This window comes from Lithobates pipiens, unplaced genomic scaffold, assembly GCF_037356315.1.
Source record: "Lithobates pipiens isolate NorthernLeopardFrog02 unplaced genomic scaffold, aLitPip1_a1.2 Scaffold_23, whole genome shotgun sequence".
NCBI classification, from domain to species: Eukaryota; Metazoa; Chordata; class Amphibia; order Anura; family Ranidae; genus Lithobates; species Lithobates pipiens.
The window spans coordinates 199,366,284-199,389,534 of NW_027507785.1; the positions used below are offsets into that span (position 1 = coordinate 199,366,284).

The 23,251-nt window shown below is 41.3% G+C and overlaps 1 protein-coding gene across 2 annotated transcripts in view; it reads right to left on the reverse strand.

Annotated features, from left to right (window-relative positions):
• The window catches only part of CRB1 (crumbs cell polarity complex component 1), a 171,782-nt gene that overhangs the window by 120,211 nt on the left and 28,320 nt on the right, over nucleotides 1–23,251 (reverse strand). For both annotated transcript variants that reach the window (XM_077452761.1, XM_077452760.1), the window contains exon 2: nucleotides 1,077–1,607. In XM_077452761.1, the coding sequence (XP_077308887.1) occupies nucleotides 1,077–1,607 (531 nt within the window). The remainder of the gene's footprint in view (nucleotides 1–1,076; nucleotides 1,608–23,251) is intronic.

Genomic DNA, 23,251 nt, shown 5'->3' on the forward strand with positions numbered 1-23,251 from the left:
TATTTTTTATATGTACACTCTTTTAGAAACATTTTTTTTGTTCTTATTTTCCTATCTTATGAGATACATCGACTTACAAAATATTATATATTTAATTAATCATACTTAATAATTTGTAGTTAAAAAGCTTTATAAGTGTTTCATGAATTACATTTCATTTTCTGTACCCTTTGGTACCCTATCTTTATTGTTACATGTCAGGTGTTAATATGCTGGGGCACAGAATTACCAGCTCCAATATTTAAAATAAAGAGCGGTTTTCTGTGTGGACAGAGGCTGCCATGATCCTTAGTTATTATAAATCCATATAAAAAGTCCCTGCTTAGACTTCTAAGGCAACTTAGCCAATTTTATAAAAATCTTCACTTGATAAGGCAAAAAATATATAAAATTAGCTAAAAAAATAATAATAATAAAAAAAATTATATATATATATATATATATATATATATATATATATATATATATATATATATATATATATATATATATATATATATATATATATATATACACACTTAATAAATATTATAGGACAATCCCAAAACATGATTGCTCCAATATTAGGATGTTTCATCCCTGGGTACTGTCAGGCTTAAGAAAAGGGGACCAAGGTTACAATTCCCAAAAGGCAGTAGGTTGTACATGCTTCCAATCAGTCTGCAGTAGCTGTTCAGTTGCAGGATTGTGCCATCTTTCCTCAGCCTGACAGCTACCTGGAAATAGTCTCAGGAAATTTTTTTGTCATACATTCACAGCTGACCCCAGTGCCAGTGCTCCCCTTCACCAATCTGGCTGTGCACATAGTCCTCTGCTCCCAAGGAATATTTGAATGCAGCAAACACATTTGCCTTTGCTTCTATTTTAAATAAGTGTTTTATTGCAGCAGATCAATGCTCTTGCCGTTCCCTTTTGTTTTTCAGGTTCTGTGCCTTACAGTGTGCTGTTGGAGGATAGCTGGTGGCAATCATCTGGATTTTAAAGACTCTGTGCAATGACTTTTACATTGTATTCCATGTCCTGTTGCTGCACAAATAAGTTATTCTCACATTATTACAGAATGTAGATATATTTACCTGTAAACTCTAATGGACAAACGCAAGTATATCTTCCAATTTGATTGAGGCATGTACCTCCATGCTGGCAGGGATTAGAAATACATTCATCCACTTCAATGTTACATAATGCTCCTTGAAAACCAGGAACACAGTAACATGCTTGTCCATTTCCCCTTTCCCTGCACACAGCCCCATTCTGGCAGGGGTTCCAAAGGCACTCATCTTCTGGAGTTTCACAGAATGTCCCCTTATAACCTATAGCACAAAAGCAGGTAGAACCTCTTTCTGCCACATAGCACTGTCCTCCATGTCTGCAAAGATTCCTGTGGCATCTCCGCATTCGAATGTCACAATTTTTTCCTTTAAATCCTGCTTGACAGTGGCATTCATAGGTTCCTGTATCAAGAGTAACCTGGCACGTGGCATTCTTTGGGCAAGGATTTGAGAGGCAGGGATCAGAGTCTGCACAGCCGACAACAGATGTGCAGGGGTCGTCATATTTACATGCAGCAGAAGAACAGGGTGTTAGGCTTTCTTCACAGACAGTACCTAGGAAATAAAAAAAATACATTTAATACATCTGTAAAAATAATATGATACCTTACTGCACAGTTCAAGGGATGATGCTACAGAAATGCTTGAAGTTGAGAGCTCATATCTGGTGCTCATGACATTCACCAAAGATGGATCACCAATAACTTCAGGAAATAAGAACTCCACTGAGCTCTCTTGAAACCAAACGTTTCATGCGCATTTCAAGATATTAATATTTCAGGTATTAGCATTCGTATTAAAAAAAAGTGCAGCCATATAAAAAAAGAAAAAATACATGCCTAATTAATGCTGCATCAGTTCAATGCTACAGCTGTCCCCCACCTCCAGTGTTGGGCGAATGAGTTCAGGTCGAACATTTGCCTGTTCGACTGTTTGCTGAACACCCGAATTTTCAGGGTGTTTTCTCCGCCAAACACCCTGTAATGCACTGTGTTCTGCACAGTGCATTCTGTGCCCTGATTGGGCAAAGCGTTGCCCAATTAGGGAGCAGTGCAACCTGGTTGCTAAGGAGTGGGACCTGGAAGCTGGCCGCAGTGTCCTTAACAACCGATAAGTCATCAGCTGTCAATGGGTTTCCCCACTGACAGCTGAATTTAAAAAAAAAAGTGCTGGTTAAAATAAATATAGTGCCTGGGGGGTCCTCTTAGTCTGTCTGTAAAGTGGAACATCTATAGCATTTATAAAATGCTGCAGTAAAAATTTAATTTCTAAAGAAATAAAAATGAGTCAAGTCACATTTAAATTGACTCAGGGTTGAAATTGCCAGCACCCGGCTATTAAAAAAAAATTAGGTCTGGTATAGATTTTAAGGGGAACCCCACGCTAATTTTTTTTAAACCGTGTGGGGTCCCTCCCAAACTCCATACCAGCCCCTTATCCTGTCATGCAGCCTGGCAGGTCAGGAAAGGAGGGTGCGAGAGAGCGCCCCCCCCCTCCTGAATTATATCAGGCCACATGCCAACATGGGGGGTGCCCTGCGCCCAACCCCAAAATGCCTTGTCCCCATGTCGATGGGGACAAGGGTCTCTCTCTGACAACCCTGGCCTGTGGTTGTCGGTGTCTTTGGTGGGGGCTTATCCTGATCCCCCCATGTGAATGGGTAGGGGTACATAGTAACTCTACCCGTTCACCAAAAAAGTGTACAAAAAAATAAAAACACAGAGACCGTTTTTGACAAATCCTTTATTAAAGAATAAAAAAAGTATCCCTCTATGTAAATCCATCATCATTCACACTGCCTGCCGCACCGCCGTTCTGAAAAGAAAAAAAAACAATGCTCCTCCTTCTAGTTCTAGGATGGTTGCTCGCCGAATGCCTCCTCCGCACTTTGACAGTTCTTATATAGGTAAGGACGGGGCCATCTGGCAACATCACCTGGTAGCCCCGCCACCCTTGTGACATCATAGACTGGTGCATGTCAGGCCAGTGATGTCACAAGGGGCAGGGCCACCAGGTGACGTTGCCAGTTGGCTCGGCCCTTATCTGTATAAGAACAGTCAAAGCTCAGAGGAGGTATTCAGCAGGTGGCTGTCCTAGAAGGTGGAGCGTTGGTTTTTTATTTTCTTTTTCGGGTCGGCGGTGCGGCAGGTGTCATGCTTGATGATGGACTTACATCAAGAGACCCTTTGTTTTTTATTTTTTGATAAAGGATTTGTCAAAAACTTGTCTCCTTTTTTTATTTTTTTGGCCACTTTTTTGGTGAATGGGTAGGGGTACTATACCCCAAACCCATTCACATGGGGGGAGTAGAATCTGAGGGCCTCCTTGTTAAAAGAGGCTTCCAGATTCCAAAAAGGCCCCTGCCCACAGACCCAGACAACCACAGCCCAGGGTTGTCGGGAAAAGACCCTTGTCCCCATAAACATGTGGACAAGGTGCTTTGGGGTGGGAGGGCAGAGCCACCCCAACCTAAAGCAACCTAAAGCACTCCCCCATGTTGAGGGCAAGTGGTATGGTTCGGGGGGGACAAGCATCTTTCCTGACCTGCCAGGCTGCATGCCGGATAAGGATCTGGTATGGATTTTGGGGGGGAACCCTCATCCTTTTTTTAAATTTTGGCATGGGGTTCCCCTTAAAATTTATACAGAGGGTACCCCATGCCATTTTTTTCTTAAGCACCTCCATGTTGAGGGCATGTGACCTGGTATGATCAAAGGGGGAAGCTTTCCTGACCTGCATGCCAGCATAAGGGTCTGGTAGGGAGTTTGGGGGGGACCCCAGGCTGTTTTTTAAAAAAAAAATGGCGTGGGGTTCCCCTTAAAATCCATACCATACCCGATTTTTTAATAGCTGGGTGCCAGCAATTGCAACTGCAAGTCATTTTAAATGTGATTGTATTTGGTTTTATTTCTTTAGAAATTTAATTTTTTCTGCAATTACTTGCATATAAGTATATACGTGATGGCCTTGTGCTGTGTGTGATATACAAATGTGTACCAAAATAAACAACTAAGGTGTATAAGAAATTAATATGTGATAAGTGAACAATTAAAAATGATATAACAAATGTGACATGAAAAAACAAATAAAAGAACAATAGTATAATAAAGTCCAGTATGCACAACTAAGTGTGTATTGAAAAACAATGATGATCCAATAAGTAAAGGTGATGAAAAAAATTATTAAATTCCACTATGACAGTCTAAACAATGTTCCACACAGATAATCAATCCCTCCACCGTGAACAGCAAATCAACCGATGCCTAGCCAATCTTCTATAAGTGGCACCTCTGTGTGCACAAGCCTCTCACCTTACTGCCGTAAGGTATACAGCATAAAAGAAAATCCTGATGATAATCTTCAAACGTCCCTTTGGTCAAATTGTATGAACTAAGCGATCGTAATTTCAATGTATGGGGTTTGGATAAAAAAAAAGAGAAAACAGCCCATAGCGTAATCCCGTATGAGAGGGTTGGTCGTAACAAAGAAAATATGTGAAATATATTTTATAAAATAACTGCCAACAATCCACGAGCGCCGAGCTCGTATTCCTTTAGGAGATCTTGTATGCCCAGACTTAGATGATCTTGTTTGATATTTCAATCCCTCCTCTAGTGTCCACTAAAATCCTCGACATAAGGGAGTTTAGGCACAAAAGAGAAAGATGCCCATAGTGTGATCCCATTGGGAATAATTTATTTTCACGAGCAGCGTTAAAAAGTAAACACTCGCGTTTTTTAAAGCAACAAACAGCGGTAATCCATGAGCGCCGAGCTCCTATGTTACAATCAATTCCTGGTAAACCTATTGCTCCAATCCCGATGCGTATCATCATATCACGTGACTTCATCAGGGGATAGCAATGGGTACTAGTTCCTGTCTTTAAATAGTGTGTCTAATTGAATGACTGGCGGCTATTTTTGGGAAGACCACTATTGAAATAGACAACATCAGCCATTTTGCCTTGGTCTCCTATAGGAAAGCATAGGGTGGCCATTTTTCATTCATTCCTGCATGTATTTGCATGCTGAGCATAGAAACACTGTCAACAGACCACAAAAAGACGGTAGTTGACTGCTGTGGTCTGGACAAATGGATGAACATATCAAATATTTAAAGAATGGGGGAAATAAATGTTGCACACTTGCAATACATGAAAATAGTGATTAATTTAAGATCCACTGTCATCCCAAAAAACAGATGATGAAAAACCGGATCATTAAAACATGTTGAATTAAATTAAATTCAATTCAATTGGTCATAGACATAAAAACATACAATTATGATATCCTGACAGGAAAAAATATGGAACAATTCAATCCATTGCAAGGGTATGGATGGAACGCTAGATGAGGCCCACAAAAAGGAATTAAAAAGAAAATAATAAAAATAGCAGGAGCCTCAGGGTTACCAGGAGCGATTACAAAATGTATATAAAATGTAAAAATAAAATACATATGAGAACCTAAATAATTACAACAAGGAGAACCAAGCCTATTACACGAATGAGGAGTGTGAAGGAAGCCAGACCAGGGATGAATTATACAGGGATGAGTATCTCCTCCTAGAATATTGGGGGGAGAGGGGTGCAATGTGTGTAAATAAACAACTAGAAATCACTAATAAAACAATTTAAATCAAATTCGATATTAAGTCCATTAGGTAGGAAAGTATCCATCTGAAAGATCCATTTAGATTTGAGTTGGCTGATGGTTCTCACCTTGTGACCCCCTCGCCAGGGTCTGGTATAAGGTACAATCCCCCATCATTTTAAATGGATGGGATTTTTCTTGTGGCATTGAGCAAAGTGTCTAGACACACTGTGTTTATTGTAACCGTTTAAGATATTTTGTACGTGTTCTTTTAGGTGTATTCTCAGCAATCTTTTAGTGCGGCCAATATACTGTAGGCAGCAACTACATTCTAGAGCATACACAGCTCCTTCAGTATTACACCCTATAAATTAATTTATGTCATAGGTGGTACCATTGCTGATGGATTGAATTTGTTGCTTCTTTTCATTAGGACGAAACGTTTGCGTGCATGCATATCACCTTTTACAAGGATAAAAGCCTTTACCCGTAAAGAATGTGCAACTCTTTTTTATAGGATCAATCACACTTTTGACCAATTGGTCATGAAGAGTGGGGGCCCCCTCTATAAACAAACTTAGGTTTCCTCGGAAGTACATCTTCAAGAAGTTTGTCGGACTTCAAAATGTGCCTATTTTGATTTTCTTGTGTTGGATATTATAGTCCAATACTATATCCAGTACAAGGTCTGGTTGACACTCAGTTTTTTATCTTTGATTAGATCTCCCCTATGCATATGTGTTACTCCTGTGATCTGTTCTTTGATGAATTCCTTGCCATATCCTTTTTGTACAAATCTGTCACCAATCATATTGGCCTGCATGAGAAAGTCTCCCATATCAGTGCAACTGAGCCAAAGTCACATAATCTGTCATTTTGGAAGGTTAAACAGACAATTTTTATGGTGACAACTTTGAATCGGTAAATAGCTGTTACGATTGACTTTTTTTGAAATGGGTTTTAGTGGCAAATTTGTAATTGATTCTTGATATTTCCAAATCTAGGAAAGAGATGTTGTTTTCATCGATTTGCCAAGTTAGGTTAATGTTTCTATCATTATTATTGAGCATATTGAAGAAATTGTGTAACTGGTCACGATCACCTTTCCATAGGACGAACACGTCATCGATATATCTTCTGTAAAAAATGAGTTCAGCAGGTGGATTTCTGAAAACACTTTCTTCCTCCCGTTGTGCCATGAAAAGTCCTACCACACTAGGGGCAAACATGGCTCCCATGGTCACCCCAGTTTTTTGTTGATAATATTGGTGACAGTACCAGAAATAACTATGATTGAGGCAAACATCAAGGCTTTTGACAAGGAATTTCCTTTGCATACAGGAGAGATTTGTAAATTTCTTAAGTCCCCATTTTGTGGCTTAGCATGCTTAATAGTGGAGGACAATAGTATAAAGAGACGAAACATCTGCTGTCGCCATCATCAAGGGTCCAATATCCGTTCTTTCTTCTAGTAACTGAAGTATTTGCTTGGTGTCTGTAAGATACACTCTGGTCTTCTGTACTGCTGGTTCAAGATATCAATCTATATATTGGCCTAATCTGGCCGTTAAAGAATCAATACCATTCATAATAGGCCTCCGAGGAGGGTCTACTTTATCTTTATGAATCTTTGGCAATGCATAATTTATTGGAATCATGCATGCTTCGGGTATCAAGCATTCTTTGCTTCTTTTTTATTAAGAATGCTTTTCTTTAATCCTAGATGAACGACCTGTTCTAATTCTTTAATCCATTTAAATATGGGATTGCTTGGTAGCGTACAATATATATCTGCATCATCCAACAATTTAAGCATGCCTGTGCGGTACTGTTCCACTGATTGAACAACAATCCCACCACCTTTGTCTGAAGGTCTAATAACAAGGTTTTTCCTTTTTACTAGTTTTTTTTATGCCAGTCTTTATGGATCATGGTTCTTCTCTTTTCATAACTTTTAAATTCTTAATTTCTTCCGTTACTGAGGTTCTGAAAACTTCAATATGTTTGTCATTGGGTTTCAGATTAAAAATCGATTTATTTCTTAAATTGCTAGGTACCACATTATCTTCTTCCGACTATAATCTGACATTTATTGGATTACCCAACAGGTACTTTTTAATGTTCAATTTTCTCACATATTTTTGAACTCCAATATAGGTCTGGAACTTGTCTAGATTTTTTACTGGCGCATATTTTAAACTTTTGTCGAGTACCAATAATTCATCCTGTCTCAGTGGCACATCGGTAAGGTTGAAAATCCCCTCTCCCACTACTCTCTTTTGCATTTGTTTTATTTTCCCTGCTCAGCATTCTCTTTTCTTATTCGACGACTTCTCCTCTCTTGTTTCTTCCGTTCTTCTCGGGGGATGGTGTTCTATCCCTCTCTTCTAAAAAAAAGATCTGTTATGACCTCAGTGTAGTTACCCTGTTGATATCTCTCGCACCTATCCTACTCTCAATGGTCCCTAAGAGGGGCGTAATAATTATAAGTATGAATAGGGGTCCTCTCGTGTCGTCTATAGGGCTCAGCAGGTGGACCTCTACCTTCTCTATATCCATAGTACTGCATGAGGCCAGGACTCCTTTCATATGGCCTTTGCGTTTCATATGGCCCCTCTATTTTCTCTGGTTCCCTGATTAGCTCTCCAGTGAGCTGGGCTTCTGTCATATTGTCTATAGGGTTCATGTGGGGGGCCCCTCATATCCCTTGGTCCATTTTGTGTCTATTGTAATAGTTATTATGAGGTTTCCTATTGTTATTTTTCCAATGGTTAGGTTTTTTCCATCCTTGTTGTGGGGTATGTTCTGAATATGGAGGTTTCCTCCGTGTGTTATATAGAGTATTATTACTATATCCCCTCTGTCTTTCGTTTCTCCGTTTTTTTTTTTTTTGGGAGAATCATTCCTAGATGTATGGTCAGATGGTTCACTATAACGGTCATTTGGATGCAGTAACTTATGTATGGGTGACACATCAGTGTGATATGATTGAATCCTAACCATCTTTTCTGGAGTAGAGTATCCGGATATAGGGTCATTCTGACCTATATGGTTCTGTCATTTAAACACTAAATTATTTTTTAAATCATTAATATCCCGAGAATATTTTTTACTTTTTCTCTGTTGGACATCTGAATCTTTCTTTGTGAGGTCTTTATTCAATTGCGTGGTTAATATCACAAAGTCTGCCACTTCCTTGTGTGCCTCAGACTGTTCTTTTAATCTAGCTATGGTTTGATCTATTTGTAAGTGGTGGGACACAGAGCTGTGAGCAGTAAGCATCTCACTGGATTCGGATCCAGGCATACCTAGGACACCTACTCGGCACCAGGTTGTGCAGACTAAGCTAATGATTATATTGCAAGCAAAGGCACAACAATGATTGCATCTATACTAGTACCTCTGCTTTTGCAACTTAGGACTATGTCTCCCCATAAGAGGGCTTCAGGGGCAGGTAAAAGAGGCACTAAGAAGTCACCACCTAGATTTTGGGGTTCTGGACATGCCTGCAGGATACATCCCCCCGAGAGACTGGAGGCAGCCTCACAGGCTGAGTCATTGCCTCTGTCAGGCTTTTCAGCCTCTCCCAATGTTGTGTATGTCACTGAAGACACTATGAAAGCTGCATTGGATGGTTTAGAAGGAAGGATTGCTACTTTAATAACTTACTTCCTTAAAGAGTAGCAGAAAATGGGATAGATCCCCTGCAACTGCTCTAGGTTCTTTATCGGATGAGCAATCTGATAATGATGAAGTATCCCTATCCGGGCATGGGGATCAGGAGCAGTCAGATGATTCAGGGGATGGGGAGAAGCTCTCTTCTTCCTTTCAGGCCCTCAAGGTGCAGGTGCAATATTATACTGAGTTTGTGCGTGCCACATACAAATTGCCCTCTGCTGAGGTTGCCATAGCCTCTGTTTCCTCCCTGGGATCCCAGAAATCCCCACAGGCTCCATATACCTTCCCAATTCATCCCTCGCTGGAGAAATTGTATGAGGACTGGGTTCACCCAGATCAGCTATTTTCTCCTTCTAAGAAGTTTTCCCTTCTTTATCCGGTAGAGGAAAAATTCACCAAGAAATGGGGTGTGTCAGCAATTGATGCAGCTGTTTCCTGTGTGAATAAAAGCCTGACCTACCCTGTGGACAATTCTCAGGGGTTCATAGATCCAACTGACAAAAAGCTGGAATCTTTATTTAAAGCCTCCTTTTCTATGGCTGGCGTTATGGTCCAACCTGCAGTCGCAGCAGTTGGCATGTGCCAATTCGTAAAGGAACAAATGAAGCAGGTGGTTAACCTCCTCTCCACTGAACAGGCCAAGGTTTATGCAGACCTTACTAAGGCCTTATGTTTTGCAGTTGATGCTATTATGGATTCTGTTCAGCAAGCATCCCACATTACTCTCCTGCTGGCACACATGCGCAGGTCCCTTTGGCTTAAGCATTGGGCAGCTGAAGCTTCATGCAAAAGATTTTTGACTGGGTTCCCGTTTCATGGGGAAAGCTTGTTTGGGGATGATTTGGACAAATATATCCAGAGGATTACCGGGGGCAAGACCACTTTGTTGCCAGTTAAGAAAAGGAGTAAACGTCCCTCATTTAGACTCTCTCTTTCCCCAGCCCCTGGAGCCTCGACCTCCAGGCAGTGGTGACAGCCTCCCCAGTCCAATACTAGGGCAAAGGTCCAAGGCCAGGCCCAAGGGCAGAAAAAGTGTTGGGTCCAAGATCTGTTAAGCAGAACCCCAAAGCCTCCTTATGAAGAGGCGCTCCCGCTCGGCCAAGTGGGGGGAAGGCTGCTGCGGTTTTCAGACGCCTGGCGGGAAGAGGTTCAGGACAAATGGGTAACTTTCACAGTGTCTCTGGGCTACAAGCTGGAGTTTCGGGAGCTTTCGCCATCCCGATTTCTAAGGTCAAGAGTCTCCAAAGATCCAGAAAAAAGGAGGCCCTTGCTTCTCTCCTTAGAATGCCTGTTATCCCAAGGGGTGATTATAGAAGTAGCCCCAGAAGAGCAAGGCTCAGGGTTCTACTCAAACTTCTTTATAGTTCCAAAACCAAACGGGATGTCAGACCTATTCTAGATCTAAAAGACCAGAATCAGTTCCTAAACATTCGTTCTCTCTGCATGGAGTCAATCCACTCAGTGGTTTCCACCCTACAGGGAGGAGAATATTTACAAGTGCCAATTTTTTTTAAGGTTTGCGGTGGAGCAGCGCCACTTCCAGTTTGTGGCCCTACCTTTCGGGCATAGCAGTAACAGTAATAGCAGTAATAGCAGTAATCTGGACGATTTGCTACTCATAGAACAGTCCATAGCATTCTTAGACCACAATGTGCTCAGCACAGTGAAGTATTTAGAGTACCTAGGCTGGGTCCTCAATCTAAAAAAATCCTCCTCACAGCCCCTAAAAAGGATGGAACATTTGGGCATGGTCATAGACACAGTCCAAAGCAGAGTATTCTTACTCAAGTCAAAATCTGAAGCCATAAAGGATTTGGTCTGAGTAGTCAAAACAAGGAAAAATCCTTCCATTCGACTATGTATGAGGTTATTAGGGAAAATTGTAGCCTCATTCGAAGCTGTTCCTTACGCCCAGTTTCACTTAAGACCTTTACAGAGCAGCATCCTATCTGCCTGGGACAAGAGAGTTCAAGCCTTGGATCTTCCAATGTGCCTGTCACCATGGGTACGCTAGAGCTCAATTTGTGGTTACTAACAGAGATTCTACTGAAAGGAAAATACTTTGTTCCAGTTACTTGCAAGGTCGTAACCACAGATGCCAGCCTTGTAGGCTGGGGATCAGTTCTGAAAGAAGTCTCTTCCCAGGGAAGATGGTCCAGAGCTGAAGGGCTCTTGCCCATCAACATTCTGGAGATTCAAGCAATTTGTCTGGCCCTCAGGGCCTGGACTTACAGGTTGCAAGGCTGTCCTGTCCAGATACAGTCAAATAACGCTACAGCAGTGGCCTATATCAATCACCAAGGGGGCACCAGGAGTCTGGATGCCCAGAAGGAGGCTAATCACATTTTTGCTTGGTCAGAAAGCCATGTTCCCTGCCTTTCTGCGGTCTTCATTCCAGGGGTAGAAAATTAGCAGGCAGATTTCCTGAGCCGCCAGCAGCTGTTTCCAGGAGAATGGTCTCTACAACCCAACATATTTTGGGCCTTATGTCAGAAATGAGTTACCCCGGATGTAGACCTGTTGGCTTCAGGGTTCAACAAGAAACTGGTCAACTTTGTGTCAGGAACATGGGATCCGCTGGCACAAGGGTCAGATAGATACCTTAGCAATTCCATGGGATCAGTACTTTCTGATCTATGCATTCCCTCCAGTTCCGCTTCTGCCACGATTCCTTCAGAGGGTCAAAAGGGAAGGGAAGCTGGTAATTCTGGTGGCCCTGGCTTGGCCCATGTGACTTTGGTATGCAGAGATTGTAAAGACGGCAGAGGGAAGACCTTGGCTTCTTCCGCTGCACCCAGATCTACTCTCACAGGGCCCAATATTCCATCCTGCCTTATGAACTCAGAATTTGACAGTTTGGCTGTTGAGACCCACATCCTGAAGAGCCGTGGGCTCTCGGGTCCAGTCCTATTCACTCTGGTTAATGCTAGGTAGCCGGCCTTCAGGCTCATCTATTACAGAATCTGGAAGACATATGTTTCCTGGTGTGAATCCAGGGGGTGGAATCCTAGAAGGTATGCCATTAGCAGGATTCTTGCCTTTTTTCAATTAGGCGTATAAATGAGACAGGCCTTGAGCACTATCAAGGGCCAGATCTCGGCCTTGTCAGTATTTTTTCAAAGACCGCCTCTCATTCCCTGATATGGGCCTTTGTTCAAGGGGCACTGCGCTTGAATCCGCTGGTTAAGCTTCTCGTGTGCCCGTGGGATTTAAATTTGGTTTTGCCCGTTTTACAGAAACAACCTTTTGAACCATTGCACCATGTTCCTTTGGTTTTTTGACAAAGAAATTGTTTTTTCTTGTAGCCATATCCTCAGCTAGGAGGGTATCAGAATTTGCAGTCCTTTCATGTAAGAAGCCATATTTTATTTTTCACGAAGACAGGGGGGTGTTGTGTCCTCACCTGACCTTTTTGCCTAAAGTGGTTTCAGGATTCTATCTGAATCAAGATATGGTCCTACCGTTCTTTTTTCCAAATCCGCAGTCTGCGGAGGAGAAGTTGTTACACTCTTTAGATGTTGTAAAAGCAGTCAAAATCTATCTGCAGGCAACAGCTCACATATGAAAGACTGATTGTCTATTTATACTGCAAGAAGGCCCCAAAAAGGGCCAGGCAGCGTCGAAGTCCACTATCTATAGATGGATTCGACAGGTTATTATTCTGGCTTATGGTTTGAAAAATAAACGTCCTCCTTTTCAGGTTAAAGCACACTCGACTAGAGCAGTTAATGCTTCTTGGGTAGTGCATCACCAGGCCTCCATGGCTCAGATCTGCAAGGCTGCAACTTGGTCTTCGGTCCATACATTCACTAGATTCTATCAGGTGGATGTAAGAGGGCATTAGGATGCGCAGTATAGGTCCGATGGCGGTCTGTGTTTCTGATCTGTGTCTCCCTCCCCTCAAATTTGGGCATTGCTCTGGGCCATCCCACTTAGTAATTATCAAAGGCTCTGTGTCCTGTGATGTATGAACAAAAAAATTGTATTTCTAAAACAACCTGTAAAATCCCTTTCTTGGGAGTACATCACAGGACACAGAGCTCCCACCCCTCTTCGGGATTATATGTTGGGATACTTATTGCTTTGCTAAAAAACTGAGGTATTCTCCATATGGGAGGGGTTATATAGGGGAGGAGCTCACCTTGTAATTAGTGTTCAATCACCTAATGGTGACTATCTAACCCACTTAGTAATTATCAAAAGCGCTGTGTCCTGTGATGTACTCCCAAGAAAAGGATTTTACAGGTAAGCTGTTTTAAAAATCCTATTTTTTCCTCAAGCATAGTTATTTCTGGAACTGCCACCAATACTATCAACAAAAAACTGGGGTGGCCATGGGAGCCAAATTTGGTCCCAGTGTGGCAGGACTTTTCATGTCACAATGGCAGTAAGAATGCGTTTTCAGAAATCCACCTGCTGAACTCATTTTTTACAGAAGATATATTGATGACGTGTTTGTCCTATGGAAAGGTGATCGTGACCAGTTACACAATTTCTTCAATATGCTCAATAATAATGATAGAAACATTAAACTATCTTGGCAAATCAATGAAAACAAAAATTTCTTAACTAGATTTGGAAATATCAAGAATCAATGACAAATTTGTCACTAAAACTCATTTCAAGAACGCAGATTGTAATAGCTATTTACCGATTTAAAAGTTGTCACCATAAAAATTGGCTATTTAACATTCCAAAAGGATAGATTATGCGACTTAGGCACAATTTCACCAAAATAGGAGACTTTCTCACACAGGCAATATGATTGGTGACAGAGTTGTACAAAAAGGATATGGCAAGGAATTCATCAAAGAACAGATCACAGGAGTAACACGTATGCATAGGGGAGACCTAATTAAAGATAGAACAACTGAGTGTCAACCAGACCCTTACACCTATAGTATTGGACTATAATATCCAGCACAATAAAATTGAAAAAATAATACAGCGCCATTGGCACATTTTGAAGTCCGACAAACTTCTTGCAGATGTACTTTCAAAGAGACTGAAGTTTGTTTATAGAAGGGCCCCCACTCTTTCCCACCAATTGGTCAAAAGTGTGAGTGATCCTCCAAAAAAGAGTTTCACATTTTTTATGGATAAAGGCTTTTACCCTTGTAAAAGGTGTTATGCATGCACACAAATGAAATGTCCTAATGAAAAGAAGCTACAATTTCAATCCATCAGCAATTGTACCACCTATGACATAAATTAATTTATAGGGTGTAATACTGAAGGGGCTGTGTATGCTCTAGAATGTAATTGCGGCCTACATTATGATGGCTGCACTAAAAGACTGCTGAGAATACGCCTAAAAGAACATACAAAATATCTTAAATTTTTACAATAAACACAGTATGTCTAGACACTTTGCTCAATGCCACAAGAAAAATCCCATCCATTTAAAATGATGGGGGATTGCACCTTATACCAGACCCTGGCGAGGGGGTCACAAGGTGAGAACCCTCAGCCAACTCAAATCTAAATGGATCTTTCAGATGGATACTTTTGCACCTAATGGACTTAATATCGAATTTGATTTAAATTGTTTTATTAGTGATTTCTAGTTGTTTATTTACACACATTGCACCCCTCTCCCCCCAATATTCTAGGAGGAGATACTCATCCCTGTATCATTCATCACTGGTCTGGCTTCCTTCACATTCCTCATTCGTGTAATAGGCTTGGTTCTCCTTGTTGTAATTATTTAGTTTCTCCTATGCATTTTATTTTTATATTTTAAATATATTTTGCAGTCGCTCCTGGTAACCCTGATGCTCCTGCTATTTTTATCGTTTTCTTTTTAATTCCTTTTTTTCTAATTTACATTATTAGAATATTCATTTTTTGTGGGCTTCATGTAGCGTTCCATCCATATCCTTGCAATGGATTGGATTGTTTATTGTATATTTTTTCTGTCAGGATAATATAATTGTCTATTTTTATGTCTATGACCAATTAAAATAAAATGTTGTTTTTGAATTTAATTTAATATGTTTTAATGATCTGGTTTTTCATCATCCGTTTTTTGAGATGACAGTGGATCTTATATTAATCACTATTTTCATGTTTTGCAAGTCTGCATCATTTATTTCCCCCATTTTTTAAATATTTGGTCTGTTAATCCATTTGTCCAGACCACAGTGGACAACTACCATCCTTGTGTATTTGTAGGTCTGCCGATACTGTTTGTATGCTCAGCTTGCTAATACATGCAGGAACTAATGGAAAATGGCCGCCCTATGCTTTCCTATGGGAGACCAAGGCAAGGACGTTATCCATTTCAATAGCAGTCTTCCCGAAAATGGCTGCCGGTCATTCAATTAGACACACTATTTAAAGATAGGAACTAGTACCTATTATTATCCCCTGTGGAAGTCACGTGATATGACGATACGCGTCGGGATTGGAGCAATAGGTTTACCAGGAATTATTTGTAACATACAAGCTCGGCGCTCGTGTATTACCGCTGTTTGCTGCTTTTAAAAACGTGAGTGTTTTCCTTTTAACTCTGCTTGTGATAATAAATTATTCCCAATGGGATCACAGTATGGGCATCTTTCTCTTTCGTACTTAAACTCCCTTATATCGAGGATATTAGCGGACACTAGTGGAGGGATTGAAATATCAAACAAGATCATCTAAGTCTGGGCATGCAAGATTTCCTAAAGGATACGAGCTTGGCGCTCATGGATTGTTGCCAGTTATTTTATATTATAAGTGAGTTCATATATTTTGTTTGTTACAACCAACCCTCTCATACAGGATTACGCTATGGGCTGTTTTCTCTTTTTTTATCATAACCCCATACATTGAGATTACGATCGCTTAGTTCATACAATCTGACCAAAGAGACGTTTGAAGATTATCATCAGGATTTTCTTTTATGCTGTATACCTTACGGCAGTAAGGTGAGAGGCTTGTGCACACAGAGGTGCCACTTATAGAAGATTGGCTAGGCACCGGTTTATTTGCTGTTCACGGTGGAGGGATTGATTATCTGTGTGGAACATTGTTTAGGCCCCTTTCACACATGCAGACAGTATGTCCGTATTTAATCCATCCATCCATTTGCGGATGAAATACGGACATACATGCATTCTTATGGGATAGCGGGTGTCTGTGGATGAACATCCGCAGACGCCCGCTATTGTCCGCCTCCGCAATTGTCCGATTCTGCAGACGGAGGAAAATCCTATTTTTCTATCCGTCTGCAGAGCGGATCGGATGAACACGGACAGACGGTCCGTGCTCATCCGATCCCCATAGAGGAGAGCGGAGAGCTGACAGGGCGGTCCCTGCACAGTGTGCAGAGACCGCCCTGTCCACTGCCGACTCAGCGGGGACAACGGAGCGATCCCCGCTGAGCAAGCGGATCATCACGGGGAGGATCATTACTGAGCCGTCCCGTGTGAAAGGGGCCCCCGACTGTTATAGTGGAATTTAATAATTTTTTTTCATCACCTTTACTTATTGGATCATCATTGTTTTTCAATACACAGTTGTGCATATTGGACTTTATTATATTGTTGTTCTATTATTTGTTTATTCATGTCACATTTGTTATATAGTTTTTAATTGTTCACTTATCACGTTAATTTCTTATAGACCTTAGTTTTTTACTTTGGTACACATTTGTATATCACACACAGCGCAACGCCATCACGTATATATTCAAATGTTTTCTGCCTAGGATCAGTCAAATAGGTGTTTGCCGCAGTGTTGACAGCGCGGGAGTTACTACTTAGCCTTCCAAGCTTCTTACTGTGATAGCCAGCTATAGGTGTGAGCGGGTGGCGTCTTTTTGTGTCACAGGTTTTGTTTTTTGGTCAGGCATCTCACTGACACCTGTGTTGCCATTGTGCTGGGTGTTCAGTGTGCTCCTGTACCTTTAAGAAGGGGTGGCTCCCCTTCAGTCCACCTGCTTTCACCTATCCATCAGAATGCATGTGTCTCCACTGTGGGGACACTTATAAGTTAGTGTTAGGTACCACAGATATTGGGGTGCCTTGGCACGTCTCTGTGGCTTACGCATGCATTTGCAAATGTGTGCAGACTAAACCCGTTTTTAGCGCATACTGTTAGACAGGTTATTTGGTTGTCTGTGGGCTGGTGGTAAGTAAAGCTTGGTTTTTTCTCGGTTTATCCTTGGGTTTGTTTGTAACTACTTATACAGTATATACTTGCATATAAGCCTTCAAAATGGGCACTTTTGATTTTTTCCTGTTCAGCTCCCATAGACTTCAGTGGGGTTCGATGTTTGGGTTAAAACTTTTCCCCTGTTCAGGAGTTCTGCTGCAAACCGAACAGGGGGTCATTCGGCCCATCTCTACCCACCACCTCTAAGCCCGAGAACTGAGAGATCACCTGATCAATCATCTCAGTTCTCAGTCCGCTGTGCACAGAGAGTAGTAATGGTCAATCACAGCTCTCTGTTCTGCTCCTCCAGGGTTCACTGGACTGCCAGGCAGGAGAGGGGTGGGAGCAGTGTGCTGAGAGGCTGAGCCAGCTGCTGGTCAGAAATCTTGGTGGATCCTGACATGATTTCTGGGATCCTCTCGCCGCAGTGGGTCTGTGTCATCAGCCGACAGTGGACTTTAGGCTGCTGTCGAATGATTCTGGGTCACAGGACTGCAAAAGTAAGTGCACTGTGACCCACATGAGAAGTATGGCCAAACAAGCTTTGTCCTAACACCTGTGTGCTGACCTTGTCCTAACAATGGTTTCCCACTGAACAAAAAGAAAGAAAACACACCTTGCCATTGCTTATAGCTCCAACTGCAAAGCATCTCTTGACTTGCTGTTGGCCCATGTTTACCATTGAAATTTGTATCATTATTCTTTGCACAACCAGCATCTTGTGCCAAATGCTAATTCTCATTTTCTAGTAGTAGTATTAGTAGTAGCAGATTTGAGCAGAATAAAAATTGTTTTGTTTATTGTATTTCATTTTTTGTAATGAGTGGCCGCTACTTTTTGCATGAAAAGAAGTAAAAAAATAAAAATATTAACCATTTAAGCCCCGGATCATTTGGCTGACCAAAGACCAGACCACTTTTTGCAATTCGGCACTGCGTTGATTTAACTGCCGATTGCGCGGTCATGGAACATGTCTCCCAAACAAAATTGACGTCCTTTTTTTCCCACAAATAGAGCTTTCTTTTGGTGGTATTTGATCACCTCTGCGGTTTTTATTTTTTGCGCTATAAACAAAAAAAGCGTCAATTTTGAAAAAAACGCATTATTTTTTAACTTTTTGCTATAATAAATATCCCCAAAAAATATAAAAAAAAATCATTATTTTTCTCAGTTTAGGCTGATATGTATTCTTCTACATATTTTTGGTAAAAAAAAAAATCGCAATGATTGGGGTGGTTAAGATGAACCTGCTGCCTAGGGTACTATTCATGTTTCAGATGTTACCTTTTAGAATCCCCCCCGGTTTCTTCACAATTATTAACTCCTTAATTACTAAATATGTGTGGAGAAGGAAAAAACCTAGACTACCCAGGTCGTTACTTATTAGGTCCAAGCGTGATGGCGGCCTGGCCTTGCCAGACCTTAAGACTTACTTCCGCTCAATAGTGCTGGCCAGGCTCTCCGACTGGACATTTTGCAAACACACTAAGCTTTGGGTTGAGCTGGAAATGACCCTTTGTGGGTCTGACCCTTCGACGCAAATGTGGATACCAAAGAAATACCGGAGTCTATCACCTGATACCTCACCGCTTACCCTCTCTTCTCTGATGATTTGGGATCAGCTGTGCAAGACTTATGGTTGGCTGCATAACTCACCTTTACTGCCCCTTACTGGTCATAACTATTTTCCGCCCGGGAACATGGACTCTAACCCCCACCTTTGGAACTTGGGGTCCAAAACTCTCCTGCACCAGGTCCTGAGTCCAGCAGGAGTTCTGCCCCTGTCTTCCTTGGTGTCAGACCGTCCTATTTCATTTATGGATCAGTAGAGACACCGACAACTATCTGCCTTTGTTAACTCACTGCCAAAACCCTTGAGATCTCTGTCAGACTTAACGCCTGTGGAAGTTGCCTTCTCCGAAATGCAACCAGTGGAAAAACCCATATCGTATTTTTATCATGCCCTGATCTCGATGGTGTCATCCACTTCCCCCACATTTATCCGCAATTGGGAACAGGACCTCCATCAAGAGTTGGACTCAGATCAAGTAACCAGTATTCTCACCTTGACCCACACTTCGTCGGGAGCCTCTAAAGTGGCGGAGATGAATTACAAACTCATCACCAGATGGCACTATACCTCAGTTTTACTCCATAAGTTTTTTCCTCACAAATCCCCGCTATGTTGGAGGGATTGTTGAGAACTAGCTACCCATGCCCACATCTGGTGGTACTGCCCAAGGTTACGCCCTTTTTGGCTTGCAATTATCTATTGGATTAAGGAGATTCAAGGTTGTGTTGTTCCTAATGACCCTTGGTGTGTTTTGTTTCATTGCACGGGTAAATCAGTGGGACCATACAAGCGATCTGCAACGCCACATCTCCTTAATGCGGCCAAAACCCTTATTCCATGTTATTGGAAGACCAAAACCATACCGACATTACGCCGGTGGCTTTTATTAGTATACAATATTTATCATATGGAAGATATGACACTCTCCCTTAGGGACAAAGCAGATCTTGCTAAAAAGATATGGTCCGGCTGGTTTGCCTTTAAATATACCTCCGCATATGCGGAAATTATGGCCCAACCTGTTTAGGTAATTTACGCTTAATGTTTGATGTTTTTCTGTTTTATTCTTGAGACAATGAGTAAAAGTGGAGCACTGCATATTTTCATGATATGAGGCGGATATACCTAAACCCTTGCCCCCACCTCCCAAACCGCACCCCCCCCCTCCCCCCTCCTTTTTCTTTTTTTTTTTTGCTCTCCCCCGTATTTTCTTTTCTGCTTCTTTGCTCTTTTCTTTATACCACCTGTTGAAAAACTGGAAGGGGGACATGCATTTCTTACGCAATTTTGGAATTGTTGGCATTCGCACTCCTGTTGCAATAGCAATTGATGTGCGAGCCCAGCTGTGTAATTATTGTGTACTGGAAATTGCTTATCCATATGTTTTTGATGTATGTATTGTATGTACCTCCTTTTCTAATAAAAACTGATTTAAAAAAAAAAAAAATAAATTGCAATAAGCGTATATTGATTGGTTTGCGCAAAAGTTATAGCATCTACAAAATAGGGGATAGTTTTATGGCATTTTTATTATTTTTTTTTATGTACTAGCAATGGCGGCGATCAGCGATTTTTATTATGACTGCGACATTATGGCAGACACGTCGGACAATTTTGACACATTTTTGGGACCATTGGCATTAATAGAGCGATCAGTGCAATTAAAATTGCATTGATTACTGTAAAAATGTCACTGGCAGTGAAGGGGTTAACACTAGGGGGCAGGGGAGGGGATAATATGCATCCTATTTTGTGTTCTAACTGAAGGGGGGATGGGACTGGGCAGGGAAACTAACAGATTGCTGTCCATACTCCGTATGGACAGACGATCTGTCAGTTTCCTGCTCAGAGAAGCGGAAACTGCGTGTTTACACACACATCTGCTGGTTCTCCGTGTGCCCCGAGTGATCGCGGGAACCCGGCAGCGATCGCGACCGCCGGGCACTCGCATCTGCTTGGGGAATCGAGCCGGGCCCCCAAGTGGCCGTTTATGCTACCGATGTAGCATATCGGCGATTTGCGCAGCCGAGCCATGTTTACAACTGCGGCGGCTGGTCGGCATGCGGGTTAAGATTGTTTACTTTATTCAAATTTTGTATATGTCACATATGCAGGAGCCAATCACATTTCAATAAAATAAAGTACATACAGTATATGTATTATATTCAAAGTTTTGCTTGTGTGAATATTTTTGGGGAGGGGGTTCACAGCTTTAATTAGATTCTTAAAGGGGTCCGTGACTCAAAAAAGCATAACAACCGTTACTCTAACTGCTACTTCTGCTAGACAGCTTGGTCTGTTTAGGGGAGGTGAAAGGTAACAAATTTGCTGGCTAGATCACCAGGTGAAAATAAAGGGGACAAAAAAGTCTACAAAAAGAAAACAAATTAAACCATTGCATCTGAAGCCCCGTACACACAATCGGAAATCCCGCCAGCAAAAGTTCGATGAGAGCTTTTGGTCGTAAATTCAGACCGTGTGTATGCTCCTTCAGAGTTTCCACCAGCAAAAGATTGAGAGCAGGTTCTCTATTTTTCCAACGGAAAAAGTTCGGAAATTCTGGAGATAATTCCGTTCTTTCTCTGGATGGTAAACTATAGAAAAATGAAAACTAAAAATATAATATATGTATGAATAGAATAGCTATGAGATTTAAATTATTAACCGACACAAACCAGTTTTACATACACCTTCAGACTTGCATATAAACGGCAAATCTGTCTTACTCTGCATCAGGACAGCAATGTTGTTAGCAGCTATTCAATTAGTCGCTATGGAAACCAGTTGATACCCATCAAAAGCATTGCCATGGTAACTAGAGAAACAAAAGATGAATCTTATTATAGGGTACCAATTTTCTATGTCCTGCAAGATGAACACACCAAAAGCTGGTGTCTTACATGGATTAATGATTTGGAATTGCTTTGTTAATGACATTCAGTGAAGGGTTTAGTGGTAATATAAATAATTATATGTATTATGAAGATGTAATCCCATCTATTTGTGTCAATAATACAATCGGTATAATGTATATTTAGAAGTGTTTTGTGATAATACAAGGACAGGTACTGTATTTCGATAACAAGGATAAATTGGCACTGTTTGATCACTAATGTTCCAGAGCCGTGACATGGAAAGAACAAGTTTAGGGATTAATTTTTGGCATCCTGTGAATTTCTACCACACAGCAGGAGATGCCAGACCTTACAGACAAGCAATCACAATGTGAATTGACATGGCAGAAAATTCAGTTGCTCAAGCAGAATTTAAGAAGCAAAACAAATTAGCAGAAATTAAAGTAAATGAAGTCTTTAATTGAAGTCATCAAGCATACATGTAGTTAAACAACTTCTGTTTACACACTGCATTACCATTATTGAATTTTTGTAATAAAGCAAATACTTTTGCCTAAAGTCTAAAAACATTTTTAGCTTTGGATAGAGTGCGAAAAGAGTTAGAACCCCCGTCGGGTTTTGCTGTCCATGCCACCGTTACAGAGATTGAAAAAAGGGGACACATTATGGGTCCACTTTCTTGAGATTGTGGACTCCCCAACCCCCCCCCCCCCCCCCGTCAGCTATTATAGATTAGTGCAGCTAGCAGGGCAGCAAAGATTAGGATATCTGGGTGAGGCCCCTTTAAGAAGGTGAAAGCAAGAGATTAGGGAAGGACCAATCAGGTTTAAGGGAATTTGCTGGAAGCTTTTTTGAGGCTATATAAGGTTAACAGGTAAAGGGGTTTTCCTCTTTACCTGTGGACCACCAAGAAGATTGGAGCTCCCTCCCTCCCGCCCCAGTCGCGAGCACCTATATGTGGTAGGGTCACCCCGGATTCTGGGGGGGGCTGTTATTTATATTTAAAATTGTGCTAATGCTCGAGTTCTGAGAACTGAGCAGATAGAATTCTGTTTGGTTGAATTTATGGTTACGTGATTTAATAAATGGTAATGATAAATACACTGTTGAAAACCAATAAAGGTGCCGCGGCCAAGTTTTGCCAAAATTAAAAGATAGTCTTGTTCTTTTATTTAGTTAAGGTATTCTAAGGTTGTGGGTTTTGGGGGAGGTGTGTCCTACAATCTCATGACCCTCTCTATTTGCCCTGTTTACCATTATCGTTGAACATGTAAGTAAGCTCCAAGGGGCACACTTAATTTGCAGATTTTCTTCTCACTTCCTGTCTTAGGATTTTAACAAACTTTGTAGCAGATTCCTACC